Source organism: Leucoraja erinacea, chromosome 22, assembly GCF_028641065.1.
Source record: "Leucoraja erinacea ecotype New England chromosome 22, Leri_hhj_1, whole genome shotgun sequence".
NCBI classification, from domain to species: Eukaryota; Metazoa; Chordata; class Chondrichthyes; order Rajiformes; family Rajidae; genus Leucoraja; species Leucoraja erinaceus.
The window spans coordinates 2543283-2563896 of record NC_073398.1 but is presented as its reverse complement, the minus strand read 5'-3'; the positions used below and the strand labels follow the sequence as shown (position 1 = coordinate 2563896).

The window sequence follows — 20614 nt, the reverse complement described above, 5'->3', positions numbered from 1 at the left end:
TGCCTGATGAAGCTTCAGCATTACATCCCTATTTTTATATTATAGAGTCTTAGAGCCTTACAGCACAGAAACAGACTCTTCGGCCCAACTTGCCCAACATGTCCCATCTACACTGGTCCCATCTACCTGGCCCATATCACTCTAAACCTGTCCTTCATATACCTGTCTAAATATTTCAATAGTACCAGCCTCAACTACCTCCTCTGGCAGTTCATTCCATACACCCACCACCCTTTGTGTGAAAAGTTATCCCTAAGGTTCCGAATAAATCTTTCCCCGTTCACCTTAAACCCGTGTCCTCTGGTTCTTGATTCCCTTACTCTGGGCAAGGGACTCTGTGCATCCACCCGGTATATTCCTCTCATGATTTTATATACTTCTATAAGATCACCCCTCATCCCCTGCACTCCAGGGAATAGAGTCCCAGCCTGTTCAACCTCCGCCCATAGCTCAGACCCTCGATTCCTGGCAACATCCTTGTAAAGGATCTACTTTCTATCACCCAAGAGCTTGCTTTGCCCACACAAGCAAAAGCCCAGCCGCTGGACCTTGCAGGACTGTCTGATTGTGGCTGCTTCTCAAATCTGCATTACTGCTCGCCCAAAAATTCAAAATCAATAAATTTATAGATAATGCTGGGATTTTAGATTTAGGATTCAATTTGTTCCAATCACATTAAAAATGATCAGTGGTTTGCAACATTGATTCCACGGTACATTTCCACCTGTAACATTGACTGAAATGTGTAAAGATTCATGTTTTATTAAGGATTAGCTCAAATAGAACACCAGTGCACAAATAAACAGGCCTCTGCTCACAACGCCCTTTAGGGAATAAAAGGACAATGGCAGAATCAGCGAATAGGGAATCAAATGAGGAGAGCATCTTCACCAGGTCTAAAGATTCCTTCCACCCAGGTGTTCCAAGGTAGTGAGACTCCAAATGAAGTGCTGGCTGTAACGTGTTGTTGCACACCTGGATCTCCACAAAGTCTTGGATAAAGTGGGCGGCACAGTGACGCAGTCGGGTTCCATCCTGACTACGGGGTTGTCTGTACGGAGGTTGTACATTCTCTCCGTGACCTGCGTGGGTTTTCTCTGGGTGCATCGGTTTGCTCCCACATTCCAAAGGCGTACAGGTTTGCAGGCCAATTGGCCGGTAAAAATTGTAAATTGTCCTTAGTGTGTGTAGGATAGAGTTAGTGAGCGGGGATCACTGGTCGGCACGGACTCGGTGGGCCGAATGGCCTGTTTTCATGCTGTATCTCTATGCTAAACTAAACTAATTCTTCTTTCGTGCTCTGGGTGGAAGGTCTGCATTCCACCATCATTTTGAAAAGGTTTTGATCACATTTATCTCCCACGCACCTATTTCTTGTTGAATGAGGATTAACAAGGCGGATGATTATTGTGGGGCGTGAGCTAGTTTGTAGAGTTGCATGTACGGCTGGACAGTTTGCCACACCTGCAAACAGAAAGCACAGTGGATCATAGTTTAAACAACAGTGTTCACTATCTGACTCTGGGACAGAGCTGATGGAGTAAAACATTGGTATACGCCGCACCCATAAGTTCATAAGTCTTAGTAGTAGAATTAGACCATTCGGCCAATCGAGTGGACCCCACCATTCAATCATGGCTGATCTATCTTTCACTCTCAACCCCATTATCCTGCCTTTTCCCCATAACCCCTAACACTCGCACTAATCAAGAGTCATGGGTGTTGAATTGGCAAATACACTAGGAATTGAACAATAACATTCTAAGTTACTGCAGCTTTATAGGTACATTTACTGTTTTATTTGTATGTGTGTATGCATATGTATACATATGTGTGTGTGCATATGTATATCAGTATAGAAACTGTATGTACTGTGTGTATATATGTATGTGGATGGAAATCAGAAATAAAACTAAAGAATGCTGAAAATACTCGACAGATCACACGGCATCCACATAGAAGGCAGCAGAATGTATATTTCAGGTCAATGACCGATCATTTGATCATTTACAGCATATAATATATGTTGATTATTAATGAGCAGAGAATCCATTTTGCTAATATTGACGGAGGAAAAATCGCTGACCATAGCCCGAGGGAGAACTCCACTCGTTGTCCTTAGTTTGGACACAAGGTCATTAATGTCCACCAAGCGATCAAGGAGAGTCACCACTTCACATCTTTCCCTGAAGGCACGATCCCAACAGAGCAGCATGATCTCAGTACCACATGGAAGGCCAGCCTAGCTTGTGGAACTACACTGCAGGAAGTAAAGTCTGCAGATGCTGATTTACACTGACGATAGACACAAGGTGCTGGAGTAACTCAGTGGGTCAGGCAGCATCTCTGGAGAAAAGGAATAGGCGACGTTTCAGGTTGAGACCCTTCTTCAGACCCTTCTCCAGTCTGATGAAGGGTCGCGACCCAAAATGTCACCTATTCCTTTTCTCCAGTGATGCTACCTGTCCCGCAGAGTTACTCCAGCACTTTGTGTCTATCGTCAGTGGAACAAGACTCAGGATCAAATATGATGGGAAGAAGGCGGGTTGTGGCTCAGATGCTAAAATGGACGCTTTAGGCCATAACCACATATTGCAGTGAGATACCACACTGACCACTCAAATGCACAGAAAGAACTCTAAAATGGATGTGTCACATCCTGGCCACTCCCTCTTCTCCCCTCTCCTATCAGGCAAAAGGTATAGAAGTGTGAAAACGTACACCTCCAGATTCAGGGACAGTTTCTTCCCAGCTGTTATCAGGCAACTGAATCATCCCACCACAACCAGAGAACAGTGCTGAACCGTTGGTGACCCCCAGACCATCCTACGTCAGACTTTGCTGGCTTTACCTTGCACTGAACGTTATTCCCTCATCATGTGCAGCAGGGGTGGGCAACCTTGTTCTGCATAGGGGCCATGCAGCATGTTTGTGAGTGGATGGCGGGCCACATCTATCAGGTGTACACATGGATCCCGCCCCTTCGAGGACACCACCCTAGTTACGGGCACTCACGAACATGGCGCACCTACGGACCATTGCCTTGGCTCTGTCCTGAAGGAGGTGGCCCAAATACTCACACTCACTCGACCCCGGTCTATTGACAACCCAGATTCACAACTCTCTGGGTGAAGAAGTTTTTCCTCATCTCAGTCCTGAATGGCCTACCCCTTATTCTTAAACTGTGGCCCCTTGTTCTGGACTCCCCCAACATCGAGAATGTTTTTCCTGCATCTACCCTGCCCAATCCTCTAAGTTTTGATACGATCCCTTTGCGCAGGATGCTCGGCACTCAGCGCTCAGCTGCGTTCGCCGTTGGTCGGTGGCTCCGCCATTGTTGCCGCCAGCGCTAGCCTCCTTGCGTCCTTCCATTGCCACGCCTGGGCGCCGCGGCCTCGGGCACGGGAGGTAGCGGAGATGGCGGAATTACGGGGAAAAAAATACGCCTGCGGGCTGGATGATTTTAGGTCACGGGCAGCATTCAGCCCGGGGGCGGTAGGTTGCCGACCCCTGATGTACAGCAGCTGTACACTGTAAATGGCTCGAATGTAATCATGTATTGTCTTTCTACTGACTGGATCACACGCAACAAAAGCTTTTCACTGTACCTCGGTACACGTAACAATAAACTAAACTGAACTGAACTGATCTTCCGTTATCGTTGGTTTCAAAGTTGCTGCTCAGATGCAAGGGTACATTGCAATTGCACAGTTGGATACAAAACTCACCCTCCTTCTCAGAGTGTCAGGGGTTATGGATCGAAGACAGGAGAATGAGGTTGAGCGGGAAAGATAGATCAGCCATCATTGAATGACGGATTGATTGGGCAAAATGGCCTAATTCTGCTCCTGGGACATATTAACTTATGAATCATTTGCCACACAGCGTGGACACAAACACTTTAGCTCAACTTGCCCACACCAACCAACATGTCCCAGCTACACTAGTCCCACCTGCCTGCATTTGACCCATATTCCTCAAAACCTGTCCTATCCATGTACTTGTCTAATTGTTTCTTAAACGTTGCAATAGTCCCTGCCTCAAAAGCAACGACCTCCTCAGGCAGCTCGTTCCATACACCCACCACCAACTTCATTGAGTTTAGATCTGGGCAGCAATTGGAAATGTCCCTCTACATTTAAACAAAGCAGCTGAGAGATCTGCAGAACCCCGAGCTGCCTGGAGGGGTGATAACTTGCCTGCTCTTCGCTCAGCAGCTTCTGGACGATCGCAATGTCTGGAGCCATGAATCGATCTTTAACCAAGGGCCTGCAAAAGGGAAAGCGTCAAAGTAGGAAAGATGGCAACACACCAGTGGAAGTGTAGCCACTCATTATAGACTGTCCCAACCCTATGAACAGCTGACTTATAGACCAATGTACATTCCATCGAGCTGCCATAATATTATTAAATCCAAAGCTCTAATCTCTCTCTCTCTCTCCGTCTCGTCTCTCCTCTCTCTCTCTCTCTCTCTCTCTCTCTCAAACATAAAAACATTGGAAACAGGTGTAGGAGTAGGCCATTCAGCCCTTCGAGCCAGCACCGCCATTCAATATGATCATTGATGATCATCCAAAATCAGTACCCCGTTCCGGCTTTTTCCCCCATATCCCTTGAATCCTTTAGCCCCAGGAGCTAATCTAACTCTCTTGAAAACAACCAGTGAATTGGCCTCCACTGCCTTCTGTGCAAAGAATTCCACAGATTCACAACTCTCTGGGTGAAAAAGCTTTTCCTTATCTCAGTCCTAAAAGGCCTTCCCCTTACTCTTAAACTGTGGCTCCTGGTCCTGGACTCCCCCAACATCAAGAATGTTTTTTCTGCATCTACCCCGTTCAAATCCTCTATGTTTTCATAAGATCTCCTCTCTTCCTAAATTCCAGTGAATATGAGCCCAGTTGATCCATTCTTTCATCATACATCAGTCCCGCCATCCTGGGAATTAACCCAGTGAACCTACTCCGTCAATAACAAGAATGTCCTTCCTCAATTTAGGAGACGTGATGAAACTTACAGAATAGTCAAGGCCTGCATAGAGTGGATGTGGAGAGGATGTTTCCACTAGTGGGAGAGTCTAGGACCAGAGGTCATATCCTCAGCATTAAAGGATGTTCCTTTAGAAAGGAGATGAGGAGGAATCTCTTTACACAGAGGGTGGTGAATCTGTGGAATTATTTGCCACATAAGGCTGTGGAGGCCGTCTATGGATATTTTTAAGGCGCAGGTTGACAGAATCTTGTTTAGTACGGGTGACCGGGGTTATTGGGGGAAGGAAGGAGAATGGGGTTGAGAAGGAAAGATAGATCAGCCATGATTGAATGGCGGGGTAGGCTTGATGGGCCGAATGGCCTAATGCTGCTCCTATACCGTGAACCACCAGTTGATTTAATTTAAGGAATAGATGTACAAAAGGGGATTGGATCAATCAACCATATCATTAAAAACATCAGCATTAGTTGCTTTTGAGGTGATGGATTCAAATGGAGCAGAGATGGGAATGGCGCTCACAGCTATGGAGGTAGACAGAGTCTAAGCTTCTCAGAGGGAGGTGCTTTGGGAGGTAGTGTGGAGGGATGCTCTCCTTAATGAAGATTAACGTGACTGAAGCATTGATGTTCGTCATTACAACTTGAGCCGAATGACAATAGACAATAGGTGCAGTAGTAGGCCATTCGGCCCTTCGAGCCAGTATCGCCAATCAATGTGATTTTGCCATTCGATGCAAATTTGCAGACGACACAAAGCTGGGTGGCAGTGTGAACTGTGAGGAGGATGCAATGAGAATGCAGGGTGACTTGGACAGGTTGGGGGAGTGGGCAGATGCATGGCAGATGAAGTTTAATGCAGATAAATGTGAGGTTATCCACTTTGGTAGCAAAAACAGTAAGGCAGATTACTATCTAAATGGCTCTTAAAAATAGCACAGTCAGAGGATATGGGGAGAAGGCAGGAACAGGGTACTGATTGGGGATGATCAGCCATGATCACATTGAACCCCAATCAGTACCCCGTTCCTGCCTTCTCCCCATATCCCCTGACTCTGCTATCTTTAAGAGCCCTATCTAACTCTCTCTTGAAAACATCCAGAGAACCGGCCTCCACGGCCCTCTAGAGAATTCCTCAGGCTCACAACTCTCTGTGTGAAAATGTTTTTCCTCATCTCCGTTCTAAATGGCTTAGCCCTGATTTTTCTATGTTCTAACTTACTTCACCAGTGAGCGGACCAGTTGGTGGACTCTCTCCAAAGGTTGTGTTGTACGTAGGGGCCGGACAAACTCAAGACCTTGGCAGGCGGCGAGGAGTTCGATAGCAAGCACTGCGAAAAGATTTCCCACATGAACCTGATCTGACATATAGGAATTGAACTGCAGATGCTGGTTTACACCGAAGATAGACACAAAACGCTAGAGTAACTCTTCAGACTGAAGAAGGAAGGATCTTGACCCATTCCTTCTCCCCAGAGCTGCTGCCTGTCCCGTTAAGTTAAGGGCCTGTCCCACCAGCATGCGATTGCATGCGTCTAGCGCGACCAAACGTGGTGGCTTGAGGCGTACGGCCTTGCGGGGCCGGTCACGCTTCCAACCGCGGAGCCGTCTGGAGTTGTGTGGAGCTGGTCCCGACATCATACTCACCAATCAGCTGGGCAGGAGGCGGGCCGACTGAATTTGGACGTCGCACGGCGTCGGGCGGTTACGTCATCACGCAAAGGCACGCCGGGCGGTGACGTCATCGCGCAATGCCACGTGCTAGGCGTATGCCGTCAAGACACTGCGTACGGCGTTGAGACGCTGCGCACGGCGTTGAGACGCTCCATACGCCCGTCGAGGCGGTGTGTACGGCCTCAATGCGGCTGTGGGCCGACAGGCCATTGCGCGTGGAATTTTTGGACCGTGTCAGTTTTTCAGAGCCCGCGCGGTGTCGGGACCAGCCCCGCACAACTCCATACAGCTCCAGCAATCGAAGTGGGACCGGCCCCGCGAGGCCATACTGCTCAAGCGACCGTGTTAGGTCGCGCTCGCCGCATGGAGTCGCATGCTCGTGGGACAGGCCCTTTACTCTAGCATTTTGTGTCTCGCCTGATCTGATGCCAAATGACTAACCATCAACATAACCTGACATTACGATAAAAATCAATCAAAAATGCAGACGCTGGAAATATGAAATATAAAGTATGAAGTAAATGGTGGAAAAGTTCCGGTGGCCTTGGTGTGAAGAGAAACTGTTAACGTTTCACATCTGAGACAGTTTCTCTCACCGTCGACGCTGCATGACCTGTTGAGTTTTTTAAATCATATTCTGTTTTTATTTCTGCCGTTCATACGTACGTCCACCAAATAGTGTGGGGTAAGGTTAAATTAAGAATTTGGATCTCATCAGAATTACAGCAAGTAACTTGAACCGAGTCTAAGTTGAGAAGAGGCGGTGCATTAATTGTCTCAGTGGGATCGTCCTCTCTCCTGCAGCGGGCGATCTCTCCGTACCTTGTTCGACGTGCTCGATGACCCTCAGTGCTTTCCTGGCAGCCCATCCGCCCATGGAGACGTGGTCCTCTGTGGCAGCGCTGGTGGACAGCGAGTCCACTGATGACGGGTGGCACAGAACCTTGTTCTCCGACACTGGAGATACAATGTGTTGTCACTCCGTTACTGGAATTCTCATCGCTTTATTTCACGTGTATTTGTGTGAGGAAGGGCATTCTTGCTATTGAGGGAGTGCAGCGTAGGTTCATCAGGTTAATTCCCGGGATGGCGGGACTGACGTATAATGAACGAATGGACCCACTGGGGCAGGGCCGGATTTAGATGAAGCTATTTCACTTGCGAGCCCCTCCCCCCCCCCCCCCCCCCCCCCCACGACTAGAGGACCATGACTACCCAACAGTGACAGTGTGACACTTTTAAATCCTATGGTATGTTGTCATTAAACAGTTGGTTTTAAAATACATTTTGGATTCACGGCAGAGCGGGCGATGCTTTACCTGGAGGGGTGGTGGGTGGTCAGGGGGGTAGGGGGGTATGAGGACTGTAGTGTGGGTGGGGAATAACTGGGGTCACATGGTTTGAGGGGAATGGGGAAGACCCAATGGAACAGCCGCTGAGGTTACCTGGGATAGGGGACTAGCACTAGGACCCAGCGCAGTCAAACCCGGGGGAGTTGGAGTCTGCAGCGTGGAAACTTCAGGCCCGGTGCTGAGTCCAGGCTGCAAGTAAGGCGAGGGCTGCGGGCTGCCGGAGGGCGGTGGAGTGGCCAGGGTCAGCGGGCAAAGAGTAGGAGGTCCTGGTGGGCGGATGGTCGGTGGGGCGGCGAGGTACGACGGGTCCGGTGAGGTATCGAGGTGAGTAGGCCCCCCTAGATCTAGAGGACCTAACCTTAAGCTTGTCTATCTTATACGTAAATCCGGCCCTGGACTGGGGTTATACACAGGGTTATTGACTGGGGTTATACACAGGGTTATTGACTGGGGTTATACACAGGGTTATTGACTGGGGTTATACACAGGGTTATTGACTGGGGTTATACACAAACCTACACACACTTGGGACAACTTTATACAGCTTACCAAGGCAATTAACCCACAAACCTGTATGTCTTTGGAGTGTGGGAGGAAACTGGAGCCCCCGCATTTAATGTTGATACTAAATATCAATGTATATTTTTAAGGCAGAGATTGATAGATTCTTGATTAGTATAAGTGTCAGGAGTAATGGGCAGAATGGGGTTACGAGGGAAAGATGGATCAGCCATGATTAAATGTCGGAGTTGACTTGATGGGCTGAATGGCCTAATTCTGCTCCTATCACTTATGAGCATGAACTGATGACATGTATAATGGTGACATGTCTACAGTGAAGAAGTGTTGGCACCTAATGCAGCAGCAGTGCAGTGCGCCACCATGAAGCCACAGTTCAGGCCGCCCTCTTTGACCAGGAAGGCGGGCAGTTCGCTCAGGGACGGGTTACACAGCCTCTCGATGCGCCTCTCGCTGATGGAAGCCAGCTCGTGAACCGCGATGGCCAGGTAGTCCAGAGCCTGCAGGTAATTCAAGGCGACAAGCTGCAGGAGTCAGTCTGCCCTGCACATAATTATTCTACAGCAATGTCTGAGGCAACCTCTTCAGACGATTAGATCAAACCCCCCAAAACGGCAAGTTAGAAATTACACTGATGTCTCTGACGCTGTAAGGCAGCGACTCTACCACTGCGCCACCGTGCCACCCACCTGCTGTGTAGGAAGGAACTACAGATTCTGTTTTATGCTGAAGATAGACACATCAGGCAACATCTCGGGAGAAAAGGAATACGTGACATTTTGGGACAGGACCCTTCTTCAGACCACGAATCTCTGTTATTTCACAACAAATTCCTTGGTTATGGGGAGAAGGCAGAAGACTGGGGTTAGGATTGAAAGATAGATCAACCATGATTGAATGGTGGTGTAGACTTGATGGGCTGAATGGCCTAATTCTACTCCTATCACTTATGATCTTATGATAAGTAGGTTCCTCATGAAGTAGGGAGTCCATACCTGTACAGAATATTTCAAACGGCATCTCACCACCACATCTAGACCCTTGCATTATCCTATTGGTGATTTTACTTGGAATTTCTTAGAAACAAACCCTGAAACAGATGATTAGCAAACTGATCACTTACTTTAGCAGGATATTCGCCATGGAAGTTTCCACCTGAAATAATCTCCCCTCTCTCTGCAAATACAATCTGGAAACTGATTAAGAAATAAAATTGTTCGTATTTTAAAGGATGCAAACAGATCCTCATTGAAACTAAAGCTGGAAGAACACGCCAACATTCAACAAATCTGGAGCACTGACTTTTATTCAAACGTGGTAGATTACAAATGAGTTGGTGGGAATAGATTGGGTTAAAGCACAGAGTCTCTTGCCCAGATTAGGGGGATCGAGAATTAGAGCGGGTAGGTTTAAGGTGAGGGGTGAAAGATGTAAGAGGAACCTGAGGGGTAACCTTTTTTACACAAAGGATGGTGAGTGTATGGAATGAACTACGGGAGGAATTAGATGAAGCAGGGACTATTGCAACGTTTAAGAGACACGAGACTAGGTGGGACTCTTGTGGGTTCCGGTCACACGGGAGGCCTGGTCCCCCAACGCAACCTATTCCCCAACGTAATATTCCACCACTCACCCATAGCCCCTAACTTGTGCAGGCGTGGCTCATTTCCCCTCATCCCCCAGCACTCCCTTCCCCTCCTCATCATGTGTGGGAGGGGAGGAGGGGGGGAAGGGAAGTGTGATGTGAGGGGGAGGGGGTGTGTGGGCGGGGGGGGGGTGGGGGGGGGGTGTGAGCGGGGGGTGTGTGGGGGGGGGTGTGTGGGGGGGGGTGTGGGGTGGGGGGGGGTGTGGGTGTGTGTGTGTGGGTGTGTGTGTGTGTGGGTGTGGGTGTGTGTGTGTGTGGTGTGTGTGTGTGGGGGTGTGTGTGTGGTGTGTGTGTGTGTGTGTGTGTGTGTGTGTGGGTGTGTGTGTGTGTGGATGTGTGTGTGTGTGTGTGTGTGTGTGTGTGTGTGTGTGTGTGTGTGGTGTGTGTGTGTGTGTGTGTGTGTGTGTGTGTGTGTGTGTGTGGGTGTGTGTGGGTGTGTGTGTGTGGGGGTGTGTGTGGGAGTGTGTGTGTGTGTGTGGGGGGGGGTGTGTGGGGTGTGTGTGTGTGGGGGGGGGGGTGTGGGGTGGGTGTGTGTGTGTGGGTGTGTGTGTGTGTGTGTGTGTGGGTGTGTGTGTGTGTGTGTGTGGGGGTGTGTGTGTGGTGTGTGTGTGTGGATGTGTGTGTGGGTGTGTGTGTGGGGGGGGGGGGGGTTGTGGGGAGAGAGCTGGTACCACGTGGGTGGGGGGCAGGAGCCAGTGAGGGGGAGCAGATGAGTAGTGGCTGGAGCTGTGTGTGCGATGGGGACTCACAGCGGGCGCTGGTCACTGGTCGTTCTCCTCCGCTGGGATCAGACTCTCCGCTTTCCATTCCCCTCACCGACTCCGCGCCAGGCTGGGCCGGGCTGGGCCGGGCTGGGCCGGGTCACTTCCGCTCCCTCTGAAATTGTGTCCGGTTGGAGACCTCCGCCAGCTATCCAGAGCCTCCCTCAGCTCCAGTAAAGATGCGATGGCGCAGGAAGGGGCGGACCGTCCCGCGGAGTGACAGGTGAGACTAATCCGCGCAGCGCTGACTGGATGGAGAGGAGTATCGATCTGCCCACGCGCGGTTTTTAAGATTTTTAAACATCGCTAACTTTTATAATAGACCACCGATCGGAACGCAACTTGGTGCACTCGCGACACGGGAGAACGGTGAGTGGGCTATCGCGCAGATAGAAAGACCGCGCAAACCGGAAGAGCACAAGATCAGCGTTTTGGAGTCGAGACCCTTCTTCAGACTGATGTCAGGGACAGCGTCTCAACCCGAAACTCCCTCTCCCCTGACATCAGTCTGAAGAAGGGTCTCGACCCGAAACGTCACCCATTCCTTCTCTCCAGAGATGCTGCCTGTCCCGCTGAGTCACTCCAGCATTATGTGTCTATCTTCTGTACTGCTGATTCACAGAAGGATACAGGGTTATCGGTAACACTGTTCATTTCAGTCACCAGAATATTCTTCACAAAAGCAATCGTGTCGTTTACCACCCCATGCACCTGCAAGAGAGCATCGGCAGGTTAGGAGGTGTGTAACACGGAGTCATAGTGTAACACACTGTGGAAACAGGCCCTTCGGCCCAACTCCTCCATGCTGACCACATTGCCAAATGTTGTAAATGTACCCCCTGCTGCCACATCCTCTGGCAGCTCGTTCCATGTACCCACCTGTGTGAAAAACCTGACCCTCGGAACCCCTTACAATCTTTCCCACCTCACCTTAAACTTTTGTCTTTGGAGATACAGCGCGGAAACAGGCCCTTTGCCCACCGAGTCCTTGTGACCAGCGATCACCTCGTACACTAGCACTATGCTTTTCACGGGATAATTTAAAATCTTATCAAAGGCAAATAACTAAACAATTAACTTATAAACCTGTACATCTCTGGAGTGCGGGAGGAAACCGGAGCACCCGGAGAAAACCCACATGGTCATGGGGAGAACGTACAAACTCTGTACAGACAGCACCATTAGTCAGGATTGAACCCAGGTCTTTGGGGCTGTAAGGCAGCAACTCTACCGCTGCACCACCGTGCTGCCCCTGTTCCCTGTTCTCCCCATTTTTAGACAGCTCTACCCTGACAAAAATACTGTGGCCATCCATCTTACCCTTGCCTCTCATGTTCATATAAACATCCCTCACCCTCTTTCACAGCATAGAATATAGAAGATAGGAAGTGCAGCACAGGAACAGGCCCTTCGGCCCTTAATGTCCATGCCGAACATGATGACAAGCTAAACGCATCTTCCCTGCCTGCACATGATCCATATCCCTCTATTCCCTGCAGGGAAACAAGCCCAACATCCAGTTTCTCCTCACAACTCGAGCCTGCCAGTCCCAGCAACAATCAATCAATCAATCAACCTTTATTGTCATCTTGCAAAGCAACAATTGTACAGTGCAAAATGAGAAGACGTTTCCCAGGGAATACCGGAGCATCGCACATGAAACTTAAACAGTTCACACATAATAAAAACAATCCAGTTCCTGATAAAACAATACAAATAGTTAAAAAGCAGGTAAAACAGCAACATTAAAATACAGTAAAAACAGTCATAAATTGTCCAGGGCAGCTGATATAAGTGGCCAGTGCCAGAGTTATTAAATTGTCAGTGCAAAGCGGCAGAATCAGATGCAGTGACTGTTTAGCAGCCTCACAGCCTGTGGCATGAAGCTGTTTAGCAGTCTGGTTGTCCGGGCTTTGATGCTACGGTATCTCTTGCCTGATGGCAGGAGATCCAGGTGTGTGTGGAGGGGGTGCAGTTTGTCCTTTGCTATGCTCAGTGCTTTTTTCAGGCAGTGGCTCTGGAACAGTTCTTGTACCGAGGGTAGAGAGATGTCAATGACCCTCTCTGCTCCCCCTCACTACCCTCTGCAGAGACTTCCTGTCTGAGCAGTTACAGTTGGAGTACCACGTGTTCATGCAGTACGTGAGTACAGACTCCACCGTGCCCCTGTAACAAATCTGTGAGAATAGTTTTAAACAGGAATAAGTGGTGACAAGATCACTGCAATAATAGTCCACAGATGGCTGTGGAGGCCAAGTCAATGGATCTTTTTTAGGCGGGGATTGACAGATTTTTGATTAGTATAGTGTTTCAGAAGAAGGCAGGAGAATGGGGTTGAGAGAGAAAGACAGACCAGCCTTGATTGAATGGCGGAGTAGACTTGAGACCTTACTTTAGACTTTAGAGACACAGGGTGGAAACATGCACTTCCCCCCCACCGAGCCAATGCCGACCAGTGATCACCCCGTACACTAACACTATCCTACACACACACACACGGGACAATTTATCAACTTACCGAAGCCAAATAACCTACAATCCTGTACACCTTTGTAGTGTGGGAGGAAACCGGAGCACCCAGAGAAAACCCACGTGGCCAAAGAGAGAATGTACAAACTTTGCCCGTTGATGGGCCGAATGGCTTAATAGTTCTCCTCTAACAGCGACATAGCGGTAGAGTTGCTGCCTCACAGCGACAGAGACCCAGGTTTGATCCCGACTACGGGAACTGTCTGTACGGATTTTGTACGTTCTCCCCGTGACCGCGTGGGTTTTCTCCGGGATCTCCGGTTTCCTCCCACACTCCAAAGGTTAATTGGCTCGGTATCAATGTAAATTGACCCTAGTGTGTGTGTGTCGGATGGTGTGAATATACTAGGATCGGTGAGGACTCGGTGGGCCGAAGGGCCTGTTTCCACGCTGTATCTCTAAACTAAATTAAAAACAAATAAACGTATGAACTTATGAGTCAATGGACTCATAAATGGACCTGTGGTACATGGCACTCGGTGACACTCACCTGCGGACAGCACCGGAGGGTGTAGGCATCCTGAACGCGATCACACAATCTGTGGCTCCCTGTGAAAGATCCACAGAGATACAAATCAAAGGGAATCTGTTACCTGTACGTTTTTTTTAACATAAATATTTTCTGGTTTTTGGATTGGGTCCAGGGTGCAGAGCAATTGATACAGCTTTAGAAAAAGGTATAGAAGTGTGAAAACACACACCTCCACAATCAGTAGCAGTTTCATCCCAGCTGTTATCAGGCTACAGCACCATCCTACTACAACTAGAGAGCGGTCCTGAACTACTATCAACCTCATTGGTGACCCTCACACTATCCTTGATCAGACTTTGCTGGCTTTACCATGCACTAAACGTTATTCCCTTATCATGTATCTATACACTGTAAATGGCTCCATTGTAATCATGTATAGTCTTTCCACTGACAGGTTAGCACGCAACAAAAGCTTTTCACTGTACCTCGGTCCACGTGACAATAAACTAAACTAATTACTGCCAATCAGAAGGTGACTCACCTGCTATCTCAGATGCATGAACGTCGGAGTCCAAGAGCGACCTCAATCGAGCAGCTACGTCCATCTGTCCTTGGTGTGGTCTCAGCTTGTGGACATCTGTTTAACATACAGGGCCACAGACAAGTCTTAAACTAGACCAACCTTTCTTTCCAAAGTGAATGGTAGGGCGCTGGGGAGTGTTGTAGAGCAGAGGGATCTAGGAGTGCAGGTATATCGTCCCTTGCCAGTGGTGGTGCAGGTAGGTAGGGTGGTCAAAAAGGCTTTTGGCACATTGGCCTTCATCAGTCAGACTATTGAGTTTACAAGTATACAAGTTGGGAGGTCATGTTGCAGTTGTATAAGACATTGGTGAGGCCACATTTAGAATATTGTATTCAGTTCTGGGCACCATGTTACAGGAAAGATGTTGTCAAGCTGGAAAGGGTGCAGAGAAGATTTATAAAGTTGTTGCCAGGACTCAAGGGTCTGAGCTATAGGGAGAGATGAGTAGGCTGGGTCTCTATTCCCTGGAGCGCATAAGGATTTGGGGTGATCTTATAGAGGTGTATGAGAGGAATAGATCGGGTAGACACACAATAGTCTCTTGCCCAGAGGAGGGGAATCGAGGACCAGAGGACATAGGTTTAAGGTGAAGGGGAAAAGAGCATGAGGGGTAACTTTTTTACACAAATGATGGTGGGTGTATGGAACAAGTACCAGAGGAGGTAGTTGAGGCATTGACTATCACAACATTTAAGAAGCAATTAGACAGGTACATGGACAGAACAGGTTTAGAGGTAAATGGGTCAAACTCAGGCAGGTGGGACTAGTGTAGATGGGACATGTTGGCCAGCATGGGCAAGTTGGGCTGAAGGGCCTGTTTCTATGCTGTTTGACTATGACTCCATAGGCCTGATGTACCGTGTTGAGTCGAGTCGAGTCGACCAGCAGCCTGGGGAACAGCGACGAGGATCAGTCCGTGTCCGATTCCACAAGTGCTCTGTGAAATTCAGCAGCCTGGGGAGAACTGGTGTCGGATGCTGGCATATCTGGCTCAACCACCCCGGCCAACTGGAGTGGCGGCACTGTGGCGCAGCAGTAGAGATGCCGCCTCGGAGCACCAGAGACCCGGGTTCGATCCTGACTACAGGTGCTTGTTTGTCTGGAGTTTGTATGTTCTCGCTTCTGACTGTGTGGGTTTTCTCTGGGCTCTCCTGTTTCCTCCCACACTGATGTGAATTGTCCCCCAAGTGTGTAGTGTGCGGGGTGATTGCTGGTCAGCGCCGAAGGGCCTGTTTCTCCAAAGTCTAAATCTCCTCTCTAGTGATCCATATCCCTCTATTCCCTGCATATACATGTGCCTAATCTAAAAAGCTTCTTAAACGCCACAAGCTTATCGACCTCCACCACCACGTTCCACGTACGCACCACTCTGTGTAAAAACAAATTGCCCCTTTAAAAACAAATCTCCTTTAAACCCCCCCACCCCTCCTTCCTGCCCCTTTGGGCTTAATGATACATCCTATAACCTTCTCCATCCTGGGAGAAAGGTTCTGACCCTCTACCCTATAATTAGGGTATACCCTATTATACCCTAGAATTATAATACTCTATAATTAATAAATAATCTCTTGTAATTTGCTGAGGCTTATAATTATGTTTAACATATTCAGTATAGATTCCTTGTGGTGACCACTGCCCAGTCCATCACAGGTTCTGACCTCCCCACCATCGAATGGATTTACCGGAGTCGCTGCCCCAAAAAGACAGGCAGCATCATCAGAGACCCACACCATCCTGGCCACACTCTCATTTCATTCCTGCCCTCGGGAAGAAGAGCCTGGAAACAGTAACGTCCAACAGCCATCAGACTATTAAACGCTACATCCTCCAATAAACTCTAAACTACATAGATTTGGGAGTTGTTTAAGAAGGAACTGCAGATGCCGGAAAATCGAAGGTAGACAAAATTTCTTGGGAAACTCAGTGGGTGCAACGTTTCGGGACGAAACGTTGCCTATTTCCTTCACTCCATAGATGCTGCTCCACCCGCTGAGTTTCTCCAGCATTTTTGTCTACCATAGACTTGGGAGTATTGGTTTTATTTCTTTGCACTGATTTTGTTTGTTTGTTTGTCTTTATGTGTGTGTATATACATCTCCAGTGGCTTGCAAAAGTTTTCATACCCCTTGAACTTTTCCACATTTTGTCACGTTACAACCACAAACGTAAATGTATTTTATTGGGATTTTATGTGATAGACCAACACAAAGTGGCGCATAATTGTGAAGTGGAAGGAAAATGATACATGGTTTTCAAATTTTTTTACAAATAAAAAACTGAAAAGTGTGGCGTGCAAAAGTATTCAGCCCCCTTTACTCTGATACCCCTAAATAAAATCCAGTGCAAACAATTGCCTTCAGAAGTCACCTAATTAGTAAATAGAGTCCACTTGTGTGTAATCTAATCTCAGTATAAATACAGCTGTTCTGTGAAGGCCTCAGAGGTTTGTTAGAGAAAATTAGTGAACAAACAGCATCATGAAGCCCAAGGAACATACCAGACAGGTCAGGGATAAAGTTGTGGAGAAGTTTAAAGCAGGGTTAGGTTATAAAAAAATATCCCAAGCTTTGAACATCTCACAGAGCACTGTTCAATCCATCATCCGAAAATGGAAAGAGTATGGCACAACTGCAAACCTACCAAGACATGGCCGTCCACCTAAACTGACAGGCCGGGCAAGGAGAGCATTGATCAGAGAAGCAGCCAAGAGGCCCATGGTAACTCTGGAGGAGCTGCAGAGATCCACAGCTCAGGTGGGAGAATCTGTCCACAGGACAACTATTAGTTGTGCACTCCACAAATCGGGCCTTTATGGAAGAGTGGCAAGAAGAAAGCCATTGTTGAAAAAAAGCCATAAGAAGTCCCGTTTGCAGTTTGCCACAAGCCATGTGGGGGACACAGCAAACATGTGGAGGAAGGTGCTCTGGTCAGATGAGACCAAAATTGAAGTTTTTGGCCTAAATGCAAAACGCTATGTGTGGCGGAAAACTAACACTGCACATCACCCTGAACACACCATCCCCACTGTGAAACATGTTGGTGGCAGCATCATGCTGTGGGGATGCTTTTCTTCAGCAGGGACAAGGAAGTTGGTCAGAGTTGATGGGAAGATGGATGGAGCCAAATACAGGACAATCTTGGAAGAAAACCTGTTGGAGTCTGCAAAAGACTTGAGACTCGGGCGGAGGTTCACCTTCAAGCAGGACAACGACCCTGAACATACAGCCAGAGCTACAATGAAATGGTTTAGATCAAAGCATATTCATGTGTTAGAATGGCCCAGTCAGACCTAAATCCAATTGAGAATCTCTGGCAAGACTTGAAAATTGCTGTTCACAGACGCTCTCCATCCAATCTGACTGAGCTTGAGCTATTTTGCAAAGAAGAATGGGCAAAAATTTCAGTCTCTCGATGTGTAAAGCTGGTAGAGACATGCCCCAAAAGACTTGCAGCTGTAATTGCAGCGAAAGGTGGTTCTACAAAGTATTGACTCAGGGGGGCTGAATACTTTTGCATGCCACACTTTTCAGTTTTTTATTTGTAAAAAAAATCTGAAAACCATGTATCATTTTCCTTCCACTTCACAATTATGCACCACTTTGTGTTGGTCTATCACATAAAATCCCAATAAAATACATTTACGTTTGTGGTTGTAACGTGACAAAATGTGGAAAAGTTCAAGGGGTATGAAAACGTTTGCAAGTCACGGTATATATACACACACACAAGTCGTAATGCAGCTTTATAAGACATTGCTTTGGATACATTTGGAGCATAGCGTGCAGTTCTTAGTCGCCCCAGTACAGTGAAAACTGTGGAGAGGGTACAGAATGATGCCTGGATTAGACTGTTTCTGCTCGAAAGTGAGGTTGGCCAGACTTGGATTGTTTCCTCTGCAATACTGGAGGTCGAGGGAAGAGCTGATAGAAGTATACCGAATTATGAGAAGCATTGAGAGGGAAGACAGTCGGAACCATTTTCTCAGAGAGAGCATAGCTTTAAGATAGATGGGCAAAGATTAAAGGAGATGAAGATGAATTGGAGTAATGCTTGCAGTTCTGGTGGTCCCATTACAGGAAAGATGTGGAGGCTTTGGAGAGGGTGCAGAGGAGGTTTACCAGAATGATGCCTGGATTAGAAGGTTTTAGCTACAGGGGGAGGTTGGATAGACTTGAATTGCTTTCTCTGGGACATCATGGAACGACTTGGAAATGTCTAACACTAGAGGGCGTAGCTATTAGGTGAGAGGGGGAATATTTAATGGAGATGTTAGGGGAAGTTTTTTACAGGGAGCGGTGCAGGCTTGGCATGTGTTGCCAAGGCTGGTGGTGAAGGTTGGTACAGTGGTGTTTAAGAGGCTTTTAGAGGGATGTGGATCATGTGTAGGCAGATGCGGTCAGTTTAACTTGACATCACGTTCAGCACCAACATTGTGGGCCAAAGGGCCCGTTCCTGAGCTGTACTGTTCTATGTCCTATTGGATTGTCAGGGCAAGATTTTTACACAGAGTGCGGTGGGTGGCTGGAATGCACTGCTGGAAGTTGTGGTGGAGGCAGATACAATCGTGGCATTTAAGAGTTCATAAGTGACAGGGTCAGAATGAGGCATTTCGACCCATCAAGTCCACTCTGCCATTCAATCATGGCTGATCTATCTTTCCACATTCTCCTGCCTTCTACCCATAGCCCCCGACACCAGTACTAATCAAGAAACTATCTATCTCTGCCTTAAGGGCCTGTCCCACTTGGCGGTCATTTGCGTGTAAATTACGCAACATAATTTACGTGTCACGACGCAGGGCGCGCGATGTGACACACACGTGATGAGCGCATGGTGCGCATTACGGCCGCATGGTGCCCGATGACATAGGCAGTGACGCGCGGCTGCGTGCCGCGTCGCAGGTTTTTGTGACGTACAAAATCTTGGGGCGCCATCTGTCGCAAATGACGGCCAAGTGGGACAGGCCCTTTAAAAAATATCCATTAACTCGGCCTCCGCATCCTTGTGTGTGACAGAAGAGACCTGGATAGGCGCATGGATGGATGTGCAGGGAATGGAGGCTTATGGATTTGTGCAGGCAGATAGGAGTTGGTCTTGGCATCATGTTCTGCACATACATGTTGGGCTGTAGGGCATGTTCCTGTGCTGTACAGTTCTATGTTCTTTATATGTTCTATGTTGATCGTATTGCTCTCTGTTGCCCCATCAAAAGTAAAAGCAGAAGGTGAAACAAAAAACCCATGTAGGTCACGGGGAGAACAAACAAACACCGTACAGACAGCACCCGTAGTCAGGATTGAACCCGAGACTCTGGCGTTGTATGGTGGCAAATCTACTGCCGCACCACTTTCACTCACAATGTTTCAAGATCATACAGTATTTAATGCCTGTCAGTGCATTGAGGGCCATTTCACATTTCATGCCCTTTTGGTAATTAGAGCCGTTAACTCTCCTCGTTCGGGTTGGGGCCTACGCAATCGGGTCTACGTGTAAAGAAGGCGTTACAGAGGTTGGGCGGTCAGTGGGAGAAGGAGGCTCGGTTTCTGCAGGACAGTCTGTGTGGGCTCCGCGCTGGTCACTCACCGCTGTCGAAGGCTCTGGTGGTGCCTTTGAGAACCTCCAGCGTGAGTGCGGCGATGATGTCCGCCTGGCGGGCGATGGCCACGGCTCGCTCCACTGCCTCAGCGCCCAGCGACGTGATCATCTGTGTCCCGTTGATCAACGACAGCCCCTGGGCACCGAAGAGTTTGATGTAAAATCATAACAACATGCATTGGACATGCAGGTGAGAGGGGGAGGGGGGGGGGGGGGAGAACAAAGGAGTGCATGTTGTAACTTTGTCCGTGCCCTTTATGTAGCGACTATTTGCATACCTTAGATACTCAAGCAAAGAATTTCACTGTGACTTGTCACATATGACAATAAAGTAAAAGGTAGACAAAAGTGCTGGAGAAACTCAGCGGGTGCAGCAGCATCTATGGAGCAAAGGAAATAGGCAACGTTTTGGGAGGGCAGGGAGGGCAGGGAGCAGGAGTTGATGAAGTCAGTGATGGTGCTAGAGATAGTGGCCTGGTGCTGGTCTGTGGGGTCATGG

General features: G+C 48.3%; 1 protein-coding gene across 2 annotated transcripts in view; it reads right to left on the bottom strand.

The window, feature by feature from the left end:
* hal (histidine ammonia-lyase) overlaps positions 1-20614 on the bottom strand; it is a 90640-nt gene that overhangs the window by 60657 nt on the left and 9369 nt on the right. Inside the window, exons 9-18 of one of the 2 annotated variants that reach the window (XM_055652767.1) lie at positions 20104-20251; positions 14479-14574; positions 13956-14014; positions 11567-11647; positions 9654-9719; positions 8865-9030; positions 7482-7616; positions 6208-6316; positions 4200-4269; positions 689-1464 (exon numbers count right to left, since the gene is read on the bottom strand). The exons of the other annotated variant lie outside the window; for it this stretch is intronic. Coding sequence (XP_055508742.1) covers positions 1405-1464; positions 4200-4269; positions 6208-6316; positions 7482-7616; positions 8865-9030; positions 9654-9719; positions 11567-11647; positions 13956-14014; positions 14479-14574; positions 20104-20251 — 990 coding nt within the window. The 3' untranslated portion in view covers positions 689-1404. Of the gene's footprint in view, positions 1-688; positions 1465-4199; positions 4270-6207; positions 6317-7481; positions 7617-8864; positions 9031-9653; positions 9720-11566; positions 11648-13955; positions 14015-14478; positions 14575-20103; positions 20252-20614 lie in introns of those variants that run through there. 2 annotated transcript variants of the gene reach the window in all.